The sequence below is a fragment of the Antechinus flavipes genome, chromosome 5 (assembly GCF_016432865.1).
Source record: "Antechinus flavipes isolate AdamAnt ecotype Samford, QLD, Australia chromosome 5, AdamAnt_v2, whole genome shotgun sequence".
Taxonomy (NCBI): Eukaryota; Metazoa; Chordata; class Mammalia; order Dasyuromorphia; family Dasyuridae; genus Antechinus; species Antechinus flavipes.
In genome coordinates this window covers 197,691,654-197,713,435 of record NC_067402.1, presented here as the reverse complement: position 1 = coordinate 197,713,435, position 21,782 = coordinate 197,691,654, and the positions used below count along the sequence as shown (strand labels likewise).

At 38.6% G+C, this 21,782-nt stretch overlaps 1 protein-coding gene across 1 annotated transcript in view; it reads left to right on the top strand.

Annotated features, from left to right (window-relative positions):
* CACNA2D4 (calcium voltage-gated channel auxiliary subunit alpha2delta 4) overlaps positions 1-17,391 on the top strand; it is a 160,362-nt gene extending 142,971 nt beyond the window's left edge. Inside the window, exons 31-37 of the mRNA XM_051962435.1 lie at positions 997-1,049; positions 1,610-1,665; positions 3,255-3,275; positions 8,838-8,955; positions 9,688-9,800; positions 10,125-10,207; positions 15,113-17,391. Coding sequence (XP_051818395.1) covers positions 997-1,049; positions 1,610-1,665; positions 3,255-3,275; positions 8,838-8,955; positions 9,688-9,800; positions 10,125-10,207; positions 15,113-15,205 — 537 coding nt within the window. The 3' untranslated portion in view covers positions 15,206-17,391. The remainder of the gene's footprint in view (positions 1-996; positions 1,050-1,609; positions 1,666-3,254; positions 3,276-8,837; positions 8,956-9,687; positions 9,801-10,124; positions 10,208-15,112) is intronic.
* The last annotated feature ends 4,391 nt before the right edge of the window (positions 17,392-21,782 follow it).

Sequence of the window (21,782 nt, the reverse complement as noted above, 5' to 3'; positions counted from 1 at the left end):
TGGAAACAAGGTCCTCTCAGTCTTTAGTCATTTTGGTGGTTCTAGACCCTGAGTCAATTGCTGTTGGCCAATTCTCTTCATTGTATAGAAGAGTAGCTGAGTCAAGATTTAACTGATTTAGTGACTAATTATTTTTATTTATCTTGGGTTTCTAGTCTTTTTGTCATGGAATGCTAGCAAGATGATGAGCTGTTTGATTAGCCATTTCCAGATTCCTGCCAAGTCCTAATGCAAACAGTTGCTCTCAGTTGTACTGTGTGAGGGCCTCAAGCAAGAAAACAATTACTCAGCAAGGTTTTTAATCTAAATAAATCCATTTACCTAACTATTCTCTCAGTACTTTAGATACCATCTTGAGCTTCTCTGGCCACATTGCTCCACACAAGACTAACTGATTCAAATCAGAGATGTCCCCTAAGCCTTTAGTGTTTTTCTCCTGAATCAGTGTTCATCAGTCTATTTATCTCCTCCCTGTTCTAAAACTCACCATCCACCCCTCATTCCTGGTAATATGAGACAGAATATCCCAAATCTCCAGTGTTAGTAACCGTATCCCCCAGAAGTTCCAATTAATAGTCAACAAAGAAATTTTCCTAGCTTCCTAAAAATAGTTAACCCATAATAGGAATTACCCAGAAGACTCAACAATGTTGAAAAAGGTTATCTAATCCAATCTCTTCTATTCCCCACTCTACCACCACCAGTATTTTATCAATAAAAGTTTGATTATTTCTCCAATCCCAACTAGTGAGTAGCAGTGTCAGAATTTGAATTCATTTCCTGGTTACCCAGGAAATGTTCCTTCTATTCTGTTATATGCCTCCTTAAATGTCTCCTTCAATGGAGGAGAATCTGTTGAGAATCTGTTTCTTAAGGGTAAAATAGAAGCTGAGGTGGTCTTAAGATATATATTCTTTGGGGTGCTATGGCTGTTAAGGTCTAGAGACTAAGAGGGAATCCAGCCTTGGATCTTAATGATGTACTCTATCATTCTAGCCCATCTATTGGATTGTGACTGCTGCTAAATGGCTGATGAGTGAGCTCTTCATGTGAGTGTGGGTGTCTGATGGAATTATTTGGGGAGGAAAGGGGGAGATTTTATGCTGGGTTGGGATCACAATAGGGACCTTTTCCTGGTCTATTCTATCTGTGAAATTCAGGGCACTCTCATTGAAATACACAGTAGGGAGAAGGAGAGAGCCCAGATACTTGGAAATCAGAAATATAGAGATGGCATTCTCTCAATATGCTCAGCATTTAAAATAGGGTGCTTTGCTGAGGGCCCAAGGAAGCAGTCAAGCAACATTGTGCATTGCCATAGTCTAGATTTTAGTCAACACAGAAGGGTTTGAGTAAATATTCCTCTTCCCCTCCCTCCCCCCAAAAAAGGAAATAAAGACTTGTTGCTAGCCACTGGGTGTTTAGTACAGAGCTGTCTATTTCCTTGTCCCTGGAGCAAGTGAGACTCTTTCTCCCTACCCCCTGCCAAGTTACAGAAAGAAACGGTACTATTTAAGGAGATCGAGAGAAACAGTTAAAACTTCCCACCCATTTCTACCCCCTTCCCCCTCACACACATCCACACTACTCCTGTATTTTTTTTTTACAGGTTCTTCTTAGAGTGGGGTACATGGGGCTGCTGGCAGTGGGAGAGCAGGGCAGAGGGTGAGTACACAGCATTTAACAAGGGTTGGGGGAGACAGGATAATCTCAAGAACAGCATCAAGTTCCTGAATTTCAGTTCAAGTCAACAAACATTTATTAATTATCTACAAAGAAGGGTGCAATGCTGGGCACTGGGGATATAATGATTAGAAAAAAAAAGTCAACAAATATGTATGTAAATAATATGTTAAGCAATAGTGAAGATCTGAAGTTTTGGTAAGATACTTGCCCTCATGGAGTTTATAAGGGGACATGACATATACATAAATTTATGATAAAAAAAAATCCCACATATGTTAAATATATTTTTAAAAGTATGAACAATGCTATATGAGGTCAAAGAGATTTCAGCAAAGGTTTCCTAGAGGACATAATATTTGAGTTAGATTTTGAAATAAAACTGTAAAAATAGGGTAACATCAAATTTAATAGGGCTTTGTTTGAATGATGGGCTAAGGAATATGATCTACTCAAGAGACTAAAAGAAGTTGCTGAAGATTTTTCATCAGAGTACTGATATGAATAAATCTATACATAAAGATTAACCTAGCAGTGCTATTAAGAATGGAATAAAAGGGGAAAGAGAGTGAAGGCCTAAAGAATTCTTAGGATGATATGCCAATGGCCCAAATAGATATGAGGCCGTGTACAGTGATTCCTTATAATAGAAGAAAGATAGTAAGCTTAGTTTTGGACATGTTGCCAATGGTACATTCAGGCAGACAGGGATGCCCAGTAGGCAGATGGAGGTGCAAGTCTGGACTGGAATACAGAATAAAGGATTGGAAATATACTAAACATTTGGGAATTAATTGCAAAAAAAGGTGATCACTGAAGCCATGGGGGGGGGGGAGTTAATGAAAATATTAAGGCAGTGAGTATAAATAAAGAGAAAGCAAAAGAATTCAGAACTGAAACTTTGAGTACATTCACTTGCTAAAGGAATCAGCAAAGGAGACAGGGAAGAAACAACTAGAGAAGAAGAGATCCAAGAAAACAAAGTAATGACATAAAAAAGTGTCCAAAGCAATGAATGCTACAAAGAAGTCAAACGGGGAGAACTGAAAAAACAAAAACATCGGACACAGGTGTCCTTAGAGGAAGAAGTTTTTCTAGTAGGGGTGGAAATCAAAGCTTTCAGCAGAGGTAACTGTGAGGATAGTAGTCGAAAAGAAATAAGGAAGGAGGATCATGAATTTTGGAGGGACCTTTCAGGTCACAGGACTGATATGTTCAGTATGAGACATATGAAACTTAAAAAAGGGAGAAGTCACTGCTGGAAATATGGAAATAGAAGCTTTCTCCTCTGATATTAATGGAATGTTTGTTGGCAATTTACTGAGGTAGAATTCCATGGGTGCAAACCATGCTTTATATAGACTTCTCTCATATCTTCCTCTCAACTCCTAAACCCATCACCTCCCTGTGTGACATCATTTCTCTGCTACTTCGGGACATCACCATGTGACATCACTGCATCCTGTCATCCCTCCATTCTGCCTGACTTTGCCCCCTTCCTGTTCCATCATCTTGTGAAATATGCCTCCATGATTCCATCTCCATCTTGTGCTGGTTATGTACCTGAGCAGCCAAAGCCATCTTCCATCACTGTAAGTAAAACCAACTAATGAAAGGCAAAATGCATGTTGCAGACTACAACCTTGGGGAAAAAAAGATTGAACTCTTTAGGATATTCCTCATTCAGGGGGCCATACCCATATATCATGTCAGGATATCATGTCAGGAGATGAGAATGCTCTTAGTTTAAACTCTAGAGAAGCATTCAGTATGCAACAAATATTAAGCACCCAATATGTTCCTGGCAACAGGTCCCTGTGTTCAGTTCACACGCTAATGAGGGAGTCAAGAAACAAACACCATATACAAATAAGGTTATATGCAGGATATATAGGAAAAAGTTAAAAGAGGGAAGGCACTAGAATTAAGAGAAGTTCTAAGTGATAATCCTAGGTGGAACAGAAGTTACCCTAAGGCAGTTCCCTGGGGTGTTGCCAGTATTATTATCCCCATTTTTTAACAGATGAGGAAACTGACTCTCAAAAAACCAAGAGTTCAGAGTCAAAATCTAGTTCTGACTCCAAATCCACCATACCATAATATCAGATCATTTCATTTCTCCCTCTGTGCTCACCACCACCATCACTACACCAAAGATTACTGTGGGCATGTTCAGACTTTGCTTTCCTCCCCAAAGTTTCTTCAAATAGTTCCTTTCCCTTTGCCCTACCTATTTTCTTCTTTCAGCAAGGAGTTAAGAATATACTGTGTGGAGAGCATGTATTACTAATTATATTTTACATTTGTATCATGATTTCTAGCATTTCTACAATCTATCTCATTTTATCCCTATTATTTTGTATGAGGGTGAATAAAGCAGAGCAGATAAAATCCTTTATCTCCATTTCACAGAAGAAACTGAAGTTCACTGAGTTTTCAATTTGCCTACAGAGCTAATAAGTGGAAGCATCATGGAGTTAGAACTGAAAGGAAAGCAAGAAGCTGGCCTAGTCCAGCTCCAGAGAAGGCAGGTAACTTAGCCAGAGTTACACAGAGAGCAAATGTTAGAGGCAGAATTGGAACATAGATCCTATTTCTGCTGCACAGGTTTTCTGACTCCAGCACTTTTCCTACTATACTGTTACTAGTTGGGGAATTCAAAAAAAAAAGTCTAAAAAGAAAATATTGGGGGCACCTAGTTGGTATAGTGGATAGAGCACCAGCCTTGAAGTCTGGAGGACCTGAGTTCAAATGTGACCTCAGACACTTAACACTTCCTAGCTGTGTGACCTGGGCAAGTTACTTACTCCCAATTGCTTCAACAACAACAACAACAAAAAAGTCTCTTTCCTTCTATTGGGCTGATTCAGGGATGTGACTTTTCCTTTGGTCATCACTCCTTCCACTTCCCTTTTCTCTGCATCAGAGGTTAATGGTGTTTCCTAGAGTGCCTATATTCAGATCAACCAAACCTAGTAATCATTGCCCATTTATCTTAGGAAAAGGAAAATTTGAATCCATGTGAAATATTTTCTCTGTAATTTTAGAGCGTTTTAAAATACATATTATTAATAAATCATCTCACCTTGTCAAGACACCAGATCAGATTCTGAAGTCTAATCATCCAAACAGGGCTGGTACCCTGACCTATCTAACTTCTTATGTATTCAAGCCAGCAATCTCCAACCTCCATTGGCATTCTTTTACACAATTAAAAACAATAAGGATCTCTGAGCAGTTAAGATTGACTTTATCTTTATTCAGAGATAGTTTTAAAATATTTTGAAAATAGCTTCACGGACACAGGAAACTAAAATTGAAAAATCCTTCCTTTTGAGCAAAAGTGGGAGAGAAAGGGGAAGAAAATACAATCTTCCCACCATTTTCTCAATTCCTAAAGCCAGGTTTCCTAGAAGCTTCAGTTTAAGTTCTTTGTTCCATTGGGCAAAGTCTGGGCTGCTTGTTTCCTCTCTAGTCCAGGGACTCATATTGCAAGATTGCTTCAAGAGATCCTATGGCCACTATGGTCCCTGCCACCCCATTCCTCCTTGGCCACAGGGGAATGCTGCCAATACTGCCCCTGTCTATCTCTCCCAGAAGATTAAAATGCACCCATTGCATCAAGAAACTCCACCCTCCTGCTTAAGGTCCATGACAGATTCCCAGTTCTCTAGGACTGAAAAGACTATATCTACTAAAAGAACATTCTGAAGCTTTTCGCAGACCTTAAGGACTTAGTTTCAATATTGGGCTCTAGAAGTATGAATAGGGGCAGGAAAGGTCTTAAATCTAGAGAGAAAGTGGGGCTTTTGCTAACAATTCAGTATCAGACCATTGCCACTAAATGCTTGCTATCTTTTATAAAGAAACAACAAATAACTATGTTACAAATGCACATCCCAAAATGTCCTTGAGAATTCAGCAAATACATTGTTTTAGAACTAGAGCATAATCAGACAGGACTGTTGCCTACAAATGCCCAGAATTAATAAAGATTCATAAAAATTTAAGAACAATGTTTTTAATGTCACCATGTTGAAAACTCAATCCAAATTAATAGTAGCCATCATTTATATAATACTTTAAAGTTTTCAAGGTGATTTAAATATTAACTTATTTGATCCTTAGAACAATCCTGTGAGATAGATGCTGTTATTCCCAAATTACAGATGAGACAGAGATAGATGCTCAGAATCACATAGAATCTGAGGCAGAATCTGAACTCAGTTCTTCATGATTCCAAATCCCACATCCTATTTTCTAACTGCATTCACATTAAATGGAAAGCTTTCAAATTCAGAAACTTCTTGGAAGACATTAAAACTACAGCAGAATATGATGAGGTTTATGCCATTTTTGTCATCCCGCCTGCTACTGGTGTTTACTGACTGAAGGTGCTTTCAATATATAAAGCTACAGAAGATGTTACATCCAATACTCTTATTCAGTTACCAAAAAAAAATCACAGATTATTAATATATAAGAATAACAACAACTTATATTTGGAGTATTTCTATTTGAACCAAATTTTAAAAGAAGAATAAGATAATAATGCTGTTAATAATAAAGTTGAGGCTTCATGATTTCCCTTTATCAATGCAAGAGCTAAAACATGCCTCAACCTAGGGCCAATATTCTGATAGACCTCTCCTAATTTAGTTAAGCTGGTCCTTGAAAAGCCACATATTTAAAAGCTTTCTAGCATGGGGAGCTAGATGTCAAAGTGGATAGAGCAAAGGGCCTGAATGAAGACTTATCTTCCTGAGTTCAAATCTGACCTCAGTTACTTATTGTGTGATCCTAGCTAAGTCATTTAACCTTGCTTGCCTCAGTTTCCTCATCTGTAAAATAAGCTGGAGAAGGAAACGGCAAACCACTCCAGTATCTTTGCCAAGAAAATCCAAATGGGGTCGTGAAAAAATAGACAAGTCTGAAAAATTACTAAGTGACAAGTTCTTAAAACATTTGAGAATCCAGGGTCACCTCTGTCCTATGATGAGACACCAGTGTAGAGCTTTAACAAATAATTAATATTAATAACATTTTCCTTACTTTCCCCCAGCCTGTGTGCTAGTTCTGAGTTTCAGGGTTCATTAAATAAGGTGGTCCTATGTATGGTCTCTACAAGGCACTTTTCTTCCTTACTATTACAGTATGGTTCTTTCCTCTAAGGATAAAGAACATCTCTATCCCTCCCTTCCTCCCTTCTTCTCTTCCTTTCTCCTTCTCTTTCTCCCTCCCTCCCTTCCTCCCTCTCTTTCTTCCTCTCTCCTTCTTTCCCTCCCTCCTTCTCTCTCTTTTCCCCTCCCTCCTTCTCTCTTTTTTCTCCTCCCTCCCTCTCTTTTCCCCTCTCTCCCTTCCTTTTTCTCCCTCTCTCTCCCTCCTCCTTCTGTCTCCCTCTCCCTCTCTGTTTCCCTCTCTCCCTCTCTATCTCTTTCTCTCTGTCTGCTCCCCTCCCTCCTTCTCTCTCTTTCCCTCTCCCTTCCTCCTTCCTTTTTCTCTCCCTTCCTCCTTCTCTCTCTCCTTTCTCTCTCTTGCTGTGACTCTCTCTGTTTCTCTGTGTATGTCTCTGTCTCTTTCTCTCTTTCTCCCTTTCCCTCTGTTTGTGTTTCTCTCTTTCTGTGTCTCTCTGTCTCTCCCTCCCTCCTTTCCGTCTCCGTCTCCATCTGTCTGTCTGTCTGTCTGTCTCTCTCTCTCTCTCTTCCTCTTCCTCCTCCTCTTCCTCCTCCTCCTCCTCTCCCTCCCTCTCCCCTTCCCCTTCCTCTTGCTCTTCCCCTTCCCCTTTCCCTATCATGTTTCTAACTTAAGGGGACCCTGAGGCCTACAACTGTGATCAGTTTGTTCCTGAGAAGTGTCCTGAACATTACTGGTGGGATGTACCTCCTCTGGTGATTCTCCCATGCCACCTACTGGCCGAGCTCTCAGCCCACTCCATTCTGCTTTCATCAAAGACTCACCATCACAGAATTTAGGAAATCAAAGGGATCTCAATGCTCACCCAAACCAAACCATAACTGACAAAAAGTCCCCTAGGCCACTACCCTTATTGCTAGCTAGAAGGGTCTTTAAAGATCATCTGATCCAACCCCCTCATTTGACATATGCAGCCCACTTTTCACCCCACTTTGGAATACTCATAAATTATTGAGTTCAACATGGATTTTTAGCAAAATGTATTCCTCATTCAGCTCAGTCTCTAGCCCAGATCAACTGAGAACTTTTCATCATCTCATTGATCATTTGCTCCAAGTCAGAAGATCATATATTTTTTAAAAAGATCAAATTTTGGATTAAAGTTAAAACAACTGATAAAAGAATAGAGTTAATATTCTCTCTCAGACAAAGGAGGGAAAACCTAAAAATATAATCCTCAAAAAGATTCACACTTAAGGGAGAAGAACTGTTTCTTGCAGCTATAAGGAAAAATAACTGTACTTGGAACAAAGTGTTGCGGGAAGGAGTGCACGAGAGCACAAAAGTCAGGGAGGGGTGAGGGGCATGTTGCTCACACTTCTGGAGGATTTTGGAGTGGCTGTTGTGTTGGAGAGGAAGCATACTATCCTTCCAAAGATGTCATTCCTCTGAGACAAAGCCACATCCTCCCTGTGCTCTTCATATAGGACTGGTTTGGGAGAGGAAAATTTAGTCATTTGGCTTTTCTCTACTTACTATGTGGAACCTAGAATCAGACCGCATCATCAGTTTTTTCTACTCCATGTTATTCCTCGCAGAGGGCAAGAAGGTTTCACAAGCAGCTGCTCCCCATCCTTTCCAACTATATATTGGGTGCTACCATGAATGCTTCTTCTTCAAAGTTTCTCCCTCCACAATAGGATTCTTTACTTCCAGACACAAAATACACTCCCTCAACAATCCTTTCCAATATATTTTATAGCATTAGGAAACTGAGCTCCAAAGAAATGACCTTCTCAAGATCATAGTTAGTTTGCAAGAACTAAGTTTGTGAGAATTCAGGTCTCCTAACTCCCTTTTTTATGATATGTTTATTGCCATTTAATTGTCCTCTTTCCAGATTCTCCCCTCTAATTCTTCCATCACTCCTTCTCTTTCCACTTTTTTTGCCTCAACTCTGACATCATTTTGTCTTCCTTGGGTTTGTCTGAGTACATATCTCTTTATGTGTCTCTCCATAGCCCACAAGCACAAGAAGCAAGATATATTGCAACCCTGTGACACAGAGTATCCTGTATTTGTGTACCAGAATTCTATCAAGGAGACCAATGGGATCATGGAGTGCGGAGGCTGTAGAAAGTAAGATCACACAAAGGAGGTGGGGATGCAGAATTCTGAATGAGTTTTGCCTGCCAGGAAGGTGGGTGACAGGAGGTATCCCTCAGATTTCCTCTTCTGGAAAAGCTAAGGGATAGGTGGAAGTATCTGTGAGATAAGATTTTTTCACCCCTCAGAATTTTGGTGCATCTTGTGGGGGTATTTGGGGATGATGAAATCTTCTAAATTTCTGGTAGCATCTCTCTTCATTTCTGCTTTTATTGGCTGAACCTGTTGAGGAAGAAATATAACAGGACCTAAATTCCTCCAGCCTAGTTTCATTACCCTTCTCTTCTGGAGATTTCTTTCCTTTGTGGCTTTCCCCAAATGATAATGATGTTTTCTGCCATTGAATACCTCCTCTCCCCAACCTGCCTTAGGATGCCATTAGAATCTGACCAAGTAGGCACCACGAACCAACTTTATTCACCCATTCTATGACACAAAATGCACACTTAACCAACCAAAAAGGCTCCCGATGACATGGTAGATTTAGAGTGCTCTATCCTCATTCTTCAAGTTAATTTGCCCTCCTTCTTTCCCCATGCAAGGGAAAACAAGGAAATACAAAACAGGCTCCCCAGATCAAAATTCAAGCCAATAAACAAATCACTTACAAAGCTGACAAGTGACTACTAATTTCTTAAACCCTACAAGTCTAATTCAATGTCCTGGCCATTTGCACATTTGACTACATTGTCATTCTTTCTACAGGATGTTTGTGATTCAACAGATTCCCAACAGTAACCTCCTTCTTGTAGTGACTGACTCCACCTGTGACTGCAGCATGTTTCCACCTGTCCTTCAAGAAGCCACAGAAGTCAAATATATCCTTCCATTCTGCCTGTGCTGGTCTGAGGTAGAGAGGAGGCAGGGATGGGAGTATGTGATCATGTGTTCCAGGTGTTGAATATCCCAGCCCTTCCCCCTCTTCTTTCCTCACATAAGTTCAGTGGGTTCCAACTTCTTCCTTGCATTCATGCAACCCTTCTTTGGTACCCTTTCCTCTTGCCACCCTCTGCTGCTTCAGAATGCATCTGTCATCAAAGGAATCAGGACTCTTCTAGGTCTTTATGTTCAATTACTAAATTTAGACTTCCTTTTTATGCCCAGCCTCTGGGCTCCTACTATTGACTTTAACATTGATATACATAATGCATCTGTCAAGTGTGACAGGATGCGCTCTCAGAAACTCCGAAGACGCCCAGACACCTGCCACGCATTTCATCCAGAGGTGTGTATCCTAGAGAAGTAGACAGTAATTGATTAGCCAATTAGCATTTATTAAGCACTCATCATACTCCACGCATTATGCTAAATACTGAAGCTACAAAGAAAGGCAAAAGTAATCCCTGCCCTCAAGAAACTCACATTCTAAGGAGGGATAAAACATGTAAATAATTAGGTACATATAAGCTATATAGAGTAAATGTGAGAGTATCTCACATAGGAAGATACTAGCTGCTGAGGAGACTGGACAAACAAGGCCTCCTAGAGGAACTGGGATTTGAACTGAGCCTTAAAGGAATCCAGGAATACTAAAACGCTGAGATGAGGGACAGTATTCCAGGTATAAGGGACAGGTAGTGTAGTTAAGTGTAGAGTTTATGGAGGGTAGTAAACAAAATGGAAGGGGAGAATGGAGCTTTAAATTTCAAAAAGAAAACTTTATATTGGAACATGAAGTAATAAGGAATTTATTGGGTATGATCAGAATTTAGTGAACAGGGAGAGGGAGTGTGTGACATGGACACTTCTGCTTTCTGACATTTTAGAAAAGTCACTTTGGCAGCTGAATGGAGGATGGTTTGTAGTGAGGAGAGATAAGGCAGGGGGGACCAATTAGAAGTCCAGGCAAGAGTGATGAGGCTCTAAGTAACAGTAGTAGGAGTAGAGACAAGAGAATATATAAGACAGTTGTCCTGAAGGTAAAAACAAGATTTTACAGTGGACAGGCTGTGTGGGGGTAGAGGGAGGAATCAAATATGACCCCAAGGGTGTGACCCTAATTAAAAAGGAGAGTGCAGCCCTCAATAGTAACAAGGAATTTGAGGAAAAAGAGCAGAGATGGAGGAGGGGATTGAAGTGGGGAAATTCCTTTGGTTTTGGACATGTCAAAGTTGAGATACTTATGATATATTCAACTCTATCCAGGACTATATCTCAGGAGAGAACTCTGGGACTCATCCTCATAGAAATTACATTTGAACCATTGGGCAATTGATGAGATCACCAAATAAGATACTATATAGGGAAAAGAGATGAGAACTCAGGACAGAGCTTTGGGACCCATAATTAGTGGGCTAATGTGAATGAAGAACTGACCAAGAAGACTAAAGAAATATCATATAGCTAAGAGAACCAGGAAAGAACAGTGCCATAACAACCAAAGAGTAGAAAGTTTCTAGAAGTTGATCAATAGTGTCAAATGCTATGGAGATATCAAGAAAGATGAAGACTGAAGTTGCCATTAGAATTAGCAATTAAGATATCATTAGCAACTTTGGAAAGAGTAATTTAAGTCAAAGATGAGGATGTAAATTAGATTACAGAAGAAGAAAAGAGCAAATAGAAGTGGAGTCCCATAAGGTAGATTGTTTTCTCAAGGAGTTTAGCTGAGAAGGGAAGGATAAATACAGGATGATCACCAGTAAACATATTAGGATCAAGAGAGGATTTCTGAAAGATGAAAGAGACATAGGTACATTTGTAGGTAGAAAAAAAAAAAGGAGTTAGGAGATAGAAAATGGAAATTAAAGAGACTGAGAGCAATCTGTGGAGAAGACAGAAAGAAATAGGATGAAGGGAGCAAGAAAAGAAATCTCTTTGTTCAAAACAGGAATAAAGAAAACAATAGTTGGATAAGGTGTCTGAGTGATATGAAATGAGAAGAAGAGAAGAGGGAGGTACCAGCTAAAGACCCCAATTTTTTCATTGAAGTATGAGTAAAATCTGAAGCAAGGTGGTCAGCAGAGGGAGTCTTAGAAGACTTAACTAGATACAAAAAAGGTTTGGAAGAGCCATTCTGGAGAGAATAGAGAATCAGAGAGCTGTAGAATTACCTTGCTGCATTAAGATTAAATATCATAAATTTGTAGAATACTCAAATCAGCACCATTTAATGATTTTCTCCAGTCTATTTAGTAGCACGATAGGAAAGAATCCAATGGAGGGGTTCGATAAGGTATGACTGGTGATAAAAATGTGGGAAAGCAAGGGATACCAGACCAGAACTGAGGGTCTGAGAATTGTAAGGGAAGAGAGGGCAATCAGTGCAATGGGGATGCCTAGGAAAGAACTGAGGAGTGTAAGAAATGTAGTTTAAGAAATAGAATATGACATAGGGAAATATTTAATAATAAAAGATTAGGATTAAATAAAGAAATTTTGGAGTTCGTGAACATGAAGAGGAACACCGTGGGTTGCAATCAGTTCAAGGGTATAACTATCTCTATGCATATCAGAGGCTCATGGGAACTAATCACATGGAAAACTGGGAAGTTAGGGTACTTGAATATCAAAATGTGTGTTGAAATTCCTTAGTATGAGGGCAGGAATTACAGCAGAGAGAAACACTGAAAAGTCTTCAATGAAGAAGAAAATAAAATGTTTTAGGGGATGACAAACAACAGCTACCAGACTCTGATTGAAGCGATTTTTTATTATGAACTTCAAAAGAGACGTCATGGGGGGACAACCTATAAATAGGAATGGGGAGAAAGGAGTATTCCAAGTTTCCCATTTTGTCAGAGTATGAAAGGATATCCAGAAGTGGAAAAGATAGCATAGCAAAGTGTTCTTTGGATGGTACCAGGAATTGGAAGGAGTAAGAAAGGAAAAAGTTTATGATGAAAGGAATTCCAGAAAGCAGAGGGGAAAGATGGAGTACAATAGGAATACACATTGGTCAAATGAAAGTAAGATGAAAGAAAGTCCCCACTTAAAAATGGGGACTAGCATTTGAATATCAGCAGTCAAGAGTCCAAAATCACTGAGATAGACTGAAAGAAGAAAGATAGGAGTATGCTAATTATCAAAGAATGAGTCTAGGAAGATTAGCAGCTGGAGAGAACGACTAAGAGTGACAGACAATTAGATTGTTCAAGATCCTCCCTCAAAGCGGGTGATGATGTTGTATCTCCTCAAAAAGCAAGAGGAAGAGGAAATATGGGGATCCAATTATCAATCGTGCAAAGAGAGTCCAATATTGGAGAAGGTCCAGGAGTAGGGCCAACAGAAAATAAGAGATGGGTGTGATAGGAGCTTATAATTCTCTACCAAATTCCATGTTTCCTGAGGGAATTCTCAGCTAAAGATGTGATGTTGAATATGTGGTCATGTATTCATGTACATGAGTGAACTTGGTTTTTTTTTTTTTTTAATTGTTTTATTTTTTCTAGTTACATAGGTACATTAAATTTTTTTAAATACACATTTCTTTATGAATCAAGTTGGGAGAGAAAAATCAGAACAAAAAGGAAAAACCACAAGAGGAAAAAAAAAAAAAAAAACAGAAGAAAAAAGTGAATACAGCATGTGTTGATTTATATTGAGTCTCCATAGTTCTCTCTCTGTATCCAGAGAGGTTTTATTGGGATTGCCTTGGATCACTGAACCGCTAAGAACCTGGTTGTTGTTCATCACACAATCTTGCAGTTACTGTGTATAATATATTCCTGGTTTTGCTCATTTCACTCAGGATTTCTGTAAATCTTTCCAGGCCTTTCTAAAATCAGCTTATCCATCATTTTTATAGAATAATATTCCATTACTTTCACATGCCATAATTTATTTAGCCATTCCCTAGTTGATGGGTATCTACTCATTTTCCAATTCTTTGCCACCACAAAAATAACTCCTACAAATATTTTGTATGTGAATTTATGAAGAATATAAATGTGTTTATGTACATGGGTATATGTGCATGTATTCATCCATGGATGTGTATGCATGCCAGTATATATGTTCCTATATAGGAGTGTAAAAATGAAGGGCCAGAAAGTATGCTGGTACATAATATATGCTAAGTCTCCCTAAACCTGATCTTAAAGTTAGCAAGAAATTAATTGCTTCCAGGCTTGCCTGATTCCTACTACACTCAATCAGCTACGTTTATCTGTGCAGTCATTAGAAGAGTCAGGAGTATCAATAATTCAAAGTTAAAGATAATCCAAAAAGAATTTCCACTTAATCAATCCTATCATCAGTCTCAGAGGTAAAAGGAATTTCCAAGGCTATCTAGTCCAATAAATACTTGAAGAGGAGCCTCCCAACATCCATTACAAAGGGCCACCCAAACTCCACTGGATGGAAGACTCCAAAATTCACTTCTCTAGAATTTCTCACACAAAATACAAAGAATCAAAAAGATGGGTTCAACATCCTTACTGTGTTATGATTATGAATCAGTATCATTTAATCTCTCAAGAGCCCCAAGCAACTCTAAGACTTTAAATAAATTGAAGAATTGCTTATTCACAATAGTTTCTTATACAGCATCCCCTATAACAGTGAAATCACAGAGTTGGATCCTCTCTCCCCACTCTCCTCACGGAAAAAAAAAAAAAAAAAAAAAAAAGCCAGTCTATTCCACTTTGGGGTAGCTCTAATGGTAAGGTTTTTTTTTTTTTTTTCCTTCATAGAATCAAAATCTGTTTTTCTGTAATTTTCATCTATTTCCCCCAATTTTGCCCCCTAAGAGATAAACTGCATATACTTGAAGATAGGCAGACAAGTATCAAGTTCCTGCTAAATATGCTCTTATTTAGCTTTTTTTTTTTTTTTTTTTATCACTACTTGATGTTATGCTTAAAGGAGATAATATACAGGTGATGAATTGCTTTGGGACTATGTGTGGGAAAGGCAGGCAAGTGCCTAGGACAGCAAAGACAGGGGAAGGGGATTAGCACAATTCTTAAAAAATAAGTGTGTTGTATGTGTGTGTATATCATATGTATATGTTTATATATGTTATGCTTTCCATTTTCTTCGGGTACATTTTCATTCTAGTTCTAAATCCTGATATCCTTTGTATTATAATGAAGATTCAAAGTCTTCTATAAAAATATGAATGACACAATTTCCATTATGGGGGAGTCCTCTAGTTGGGGTATTGACCAGCTCTCCCCCCATTTTATAGGAAAATGCCCAGGACTGTGGAGGTGCTGCAGAGAACTCAGCCTCGATCATCCTGCTCCTTTTGCCCCTGGGAACCTGGGAGCTGCTTCGGTGACAGCTCACAACCTTAACTACACTGGGGTAAACAAGGCTGCCTCTTCCTTGCGCAGATGTTCCAGAAAACCATGACTGATTTGAGATCCAGCCCGTCCCACGTGGGCTATTGAAGCCTCCCTTTTTCAGATGGAAAATTACTGCAGACTGTTAGGCTAGGGAAAAAAGGCTCCTAAGAACCTCTTCCCAAGTACTATCTGCTTCAAGGTTCAGAGTGGTTCTCAGGTAGCTCCCAGCTACCCACCCCTTCCTTAGTTATGCATGAATAAATACTGATTTGACTGAAGTTTTCACTTCCATTAATTCACTTAGGTGCCAGGTTTCTGGCTTGATCAAGGGAAGAATTAACTATTTTCATTTGACAGGTTGTTTAGAGAAGCAAGTCACAGTTTTACAGATACTGGGACAAGAAGACAGAACAACACAGAAGAAATATTACAGAAAAGACAAAAATGCCACAGAAACTTCGAGGAAAGTAAAGCTTATATTGGGATACATCTCATTATCTGGGGTCTGTTCAAGTTCTTATGGATATGGGTGTAGGAAGGGATATATTTGTGCAGGTAGGAAGAGCAAATGAAAAAGACCTAAGAAGGGCAAAAAACAAATTTCTTTGGGTAATGGCTATACCACTCCAAATGACAGTCTAATAGTTGGAGAACTTCTAGACACAGCATCAATTCAATAAACATGTATTGAACATTATGTGCTAGGTTCTGGAGATACAAAGTCAAAAATAAAAGTCCCTGCCTTTGAGAATGAAATTGAGTAAGGACAGTTTAGGCAGGAAAAATATCTGTACATAGCCAAACAAATACAACATATATACAATAATTTCCAAGAGGTGGGAATTTCCAAGAGAAGTTTGAACACGAAGGGCACTTTATTAACAATGGAGCATTTGATGTAAGAGGACACAGTGTTAGGACAGAGCAGAGTGGAGTAGGGACACAGAAAGCATAAGGTTGCCATGGGCACAAATCCAGGGGAGTATTGCTGGAGAGAGGAGCTTCACTTTAGGTGGCTTGCAACTCAGTGACAGAAAGAGTAACAATGATACTGATTGATCAGCAAGGGGGGAGGAATGGAGGTGAAGGGATCTTTGGTCTTCAACTAATGGTTAGTATACTTGTACCACCTATCCCACTGAACTGCTGTGGAGAAAGCACTGTATAAATGAGATTTTAGAAAATTATTTTGAAAAAAGACATTTTCCTACTGAATCTACTAATATACTGGCAGCTAAGTGGCACAGTGGAGAAAGTTGGGAAAAACAGTTTGAATCCTTCATTTCTTCAGACTGTGACTCTAGACTAACAAGTTAGCTAACTTCCTCTTACCTTGCTTTCCTCGTCAGTAAAATGTAAATGTAAATAACTGTATCTACTTCCCAGGGTTGCTGGATGATCAAATGAGTAAAATATGTAAAAACACATTGCAAAGTACTATATAATAGTGGCTATTATTAATACCCATGGATGCAGATCTTTGTCCCCCCACATCAAAACTAGATAAGAACCAGGGTGGACTCTTGTGCAGATTCCTAGGAACAATTCATATAACTCAATGATTTAATGGCACAAACAGCTGGATGGGCAAATGAGGAAAGAGGGGAAGGAATTGATCCTGAAGGTGGATGGATTTATTATATGTTTATGTACAAAGTGCAGTTGTGTAGTCCTACTCTTCCTATTCTATGGCATTGTCTCCTATTAACATGCTAATTCATCCCTATCCTAAAAAATTAGGTTTCTCAAGTTCTAGGTCTAGTGAAGCATATCGTCCCAGCCCCACTCCCCACCATCCTCATGTAATTCAGGTTATACTATGATTTTTCCCTAGGCATTTTTTTCACCATCTTCAAGAAGTATCCTAATGCTGCCTCCTGAGGAAGGAAATTTTTTGTAATATGTTTGCTTATAAGGAGAAAACTGTAGTAACCGTGGTAACCACAGTAGATCACACAGTAAGTAAATCAGTTGTTTCAAGTGAGGGTGAAAAAACCCCTGGACTTTTTTGTATAGTGATCATCCAAGAGCAGAAGAGCTTGAGTACTCAAAATTGTTGGTGCCCCAATGGTCTACAGAACAATCAAAACTGGTTCCTGGGATTTGGTCATCAGTTAATCAAGTTGTACAATTCCAGCAAATGAATGTGTATATCTTTAATCATGTGTGTGTATCTGTATGTCCATATGTAATATGTATATACATATTTGTTAAATCAAGACATCAATAAAAATTTATTTTTAAAATGTTAAAAATACCAAGTAAAAAGTATCTTGTCTCCAGGAAGATAGAGGCCTATTTATCACTAGCTTACTTTTTCCTAATCAAGTCACTGCAAAGATCTTGGGTGTGTCACTAAAAGATTATTTTAAAATTCTTGCTAATACCAGTTTATAGACTCTCAAGTCAAAACTTAATTCAAAGTTTGCCTCCCATAGACTTCCTGCTAGCTACTGCCCCCTTCTCTTTTTCATCAGGAGAGTTTTTGTCTTATTTCCCCATCCAATCAAGGGTGTCAAAGGCAAATTTAAAAACTAGAAAAGGTCAGGAAGCACTCACTACACCTCTGCCCACTTTCCCCAAGTCCCAGATCTGATTTTGTACCGCTTTCGGGACAACCAAAAGAGAAAGCCACTTAAGTACTGGGATTTGAGTGGATTGTTTCTCCCTGTTGCCTTCAGGGACCCAGAAACTGCCATAAGGGCCACCAGATGGCAGTCAGGCTCAGGTAGAAGCCCCACCTGGTTCTCTTCACTCTGACATCTTAGCTCTGAAGGAAGCAGGGGTAAAGCAAGAATTCAGTCATCTTCAAGGGTGTTGACCAAAAACCCAACAGGCTTGTGATCATAAATGTTTCACAGTTGGAACATGTTAAGTAATGTGGTTAGTATGTTAGTTACCGAGTTAGTATGAAGCAATGTGTAAATTATCAGCTATTAATCATGTCAAGTCAGCAGGTATGTGTGTTTTGGGGGAAGGTGAAGCAAGAACAGACTAAGTTTGTGGAATCTCTTCTCCCAATTAAAAATGAGAATACAGGCTTCACATATGGTACAAATGATAATGAGCTGTTACTGTCTACCAAGAGAAGAAAACTAAATTGAGCAAGATTTTTAAGGATAGTCTTTTTTTTGGATATTTAAAGAGTGTTGCCTAGAAGCCATTGGTGCATGCATACACATACACCCGGGGGATGGGTGGGGGGGCTTATTAAGTAAAAATCCATCCATATTTTCTATGATTTGAATAGTCACCAAATTAATATCCTAACAGGTGGGAAGCAAGTATCTTCCTATGACTGACTCTAGAAAAGGAGGAATCTTTGGAATTTTTGAACTATTCTTTTAGACAGACTATGGCTTTCTAAATGAGACCAAGTCCAGAGTAGAAGTAAAATAACAGACACAAATATAACTATATCTTTACCTGAAAAAAAGAATTTATGGGTATTATCTATGACAATGATGTAAGAGAAGAAACAAACACCATAAAATAATTTTAAAATGCATGTTACAAAATTACAAATATTAAAGTTGGCACCAGAGAAAATCCATCTTTTTCTACAATCTGACTATTGCCCTCATCCTAAAGGATAATTTCTCAGTTCACTATTCACTTCTCATGAGCTACTCCTCTACTCTGCCTCAACAGAGATGCAACTACCTTTGATCTTGTAACCACCCAAGTGTTCTACTCTCATGTTTCATTTTGTGAAATTCTCATATTTGATTACTATCTTTTACCGTTCTAATTTCCCTCTGCCTTACAACCCTTATCCCTGTTCCTCTTGCCCTCCATCTCTGATCCTTCCACTTCTCCATCATCCCTCTACTGGCTCTGAACTTTCCCTTCTATATTACCAACCCCTTAGTCTATCTATTCAACTCTATAGTATAATCTTACACATTTGAGCCCCTCATCTTTTCTATCTTATCATGCTTTGTCAAACCCCAGCCTTGGATTATTTCCATTATCTACTGTCTTCACTCCAAATATGTTGAAAGGAATTGGAGAAAGTCCCAAAATCATTCTAACTGGGTCCCTTACAAATTTGGAATATAAGCCTTCAAGCAATCCTTTTATATTTTCTTAAAAGACTTTCCCACTCAATACAGATCCTATTTCAAACCTTTTCTTTTCACATCTCTCCAGGGAACTTCTCTCTTAATCCTCTCAGCAGAGGACCTTGCTTCATATTAATATAAGAGGAGAGAGGGAGAACACCACCTGAAATCTGCTGGAGCTCTCCCTCTTTTCTCCTCAAAAAATCACTCACAACATGAACTGATGCTGAGTGAAATGAGCAGGACCAGGAAATCATTATATACTTCAACAATACTATATGATGATCAATTCTGATGGACATGGCCCTCTTCAACAATGAGGTGAACCAAATCGGTTCCAATCATGCAGTAATGAATAGAACTAGCTACACCCTGCAAAAAAAACTATGGGAAATGATTATGAACCACTACATAGAATCCCCAATCTATTTTTGTCTGCCTGCATTTTTTATTTCTTTCACAGGTTAATAGTACGTTATTTCAAAGTCCGATTCTTCTTCTGCAGTAAAATAACTGTATGGACATGTATACATATATTTTAACATATACTTTTAACATATTTAACATGTATCCATCTACCTGCCATCTGGGGGAGGGGAAAAATTGAAACCAAAGGTTTTGCAATTGTCAGTGCTGAAAAATTACCTATGCATATATCTTGTAAATAAAAAGCTATAATAAAAAAAAATCACTCACAAATCTTTCCTTGTTTTCCTTTTATTCCAGCCTCAAATGAGGAAGTTTCCTTTTTAAGACAAATCCCTCAACATGCATTATTGATCCAGCCCCCTCCTATCTTCTGCAGCAGATTCCACCACCATCTCAACTCTAATTTGCTTCTCTCCCTATCTCCTGGTTCCTACCCCAGTTGCCTACTGGGCATGTCTCTCCTCATCCTTACTATTCCCTATCAGTATGTAGTCCTTCCCATCTCAACTAAACTACCCGAGAAAACTAGGCATTTCTACTTTTCCTTTCAATTCTTGTTAACTGTCTACAATCAGACTTTTGGTATTATTCAACTTCTTAACTCAAGTTACCCACTGATACCAATTTAGTACAGTGCCTGGCACATAATAAAGGCTTGTTGACTGGATGATACAAGGGTGTGGAACATTGCAAATGTCAGATTCTTTTTAAAATAATAATTTAGCTTTGGTAAATTTTCTCTCTTATAAGGAATGGTTTTCTGAAAGGGGACGGGGAAAGATACAGGAAGATTTTAGATCATATAAAAACAAAAGATCTCAAATTATTTTTAAACTATCTATGGAGAATTACATTGAGATGCCTGGTCTCTTCCTCCCTTCCCCCATCCATCTAAAAAAACTTTCACCTAAATATAGAATTTTCACCTTGCCAGGAAAAGTGAACTACATAAGCAAAAAATGTATTTAAAAAATAAATATTTGACCTTTTCACTAGACAAGTCCAAACAGATGACTCAGAGCTTATCCAGTCTACCTTAGTGGACAGTGAAAGTGCCTGAAAACACTAACAAATAGTGGAATCCTTAAGAGACCTCCTCCTCTCCAGTCCTCCCCACCCCCTCCCAAGTTGGTTCCATTTCCAAGTTTGACATAGCTAAGAGTACTCTCCCCTCAAAGGTAGGATTTAACCATTCTATATAGTTTTATTACAGGTAACTCTTGTTCATGTTCTCCATATAGTCTGCAACCTACCCTTCCAGTCTTCATTTATTACCAAACTGGATTTGTTTCCCTACTTAACATTTTTTCTCACACTTCCACATATCTGCACACAGTCCTACTACATCATCTCAACTTTGCAGTATCCTTCATCTTCCTTCAAGATCCTGCTCAGATTTTACTTTTTCCATGAAGCCTTACCTGATTCTTCCAGTTGTTTGTATTTTCTACTTCCTCAAATGTTCCTTGAGTACCTGGACTTATTCTTTGTCTTCACATATTAGCTAAGTAGAATTAAAGTTTCTTGAAGGCAAGCTTTGTTTCTTTTTGGTCTTTTGAATTCCTAGTCTAATATGGTGGCTTGAAAATAGTAGGCATTCTTTAATATATTTAACATCTAATGGTCATCCTGCCATCTGGGGGGGAGGGGGAATGGGGGTAAGGAGGGGAAAAATTGGAACAAAAGGTTTGGCAATTGTCAATGCTGTAAAATTACCCATGCATATAACTTGTAAATAAAAAGCTATTAAAAAAAAAAAAAAAGAAAGAAAATAGTTGGCATTCAAAAACTGTTTGTTGAATAAATAAGAGTGCTAGGCCTGAAGTCAGGAAGACCTGGATTTAAATCTAGCCTCAGACACTTATTGTGTGATTCTGGGCAAGTCACTTTATCTGTTTGCATTAGTTTCCTGAGCTGTAAAATGGGGATAATAAAAAACTGAGCTTGTAATATTATTAAGAAGATAATGTGAAATATTTGTAAAAGTGCTTAGTATAGTGATTGACAGTAATTGCTATATAAATGCTTATTTACCTCCCTTGCTGAATCACAAAGATTCTACTCACCCCAATGGAGC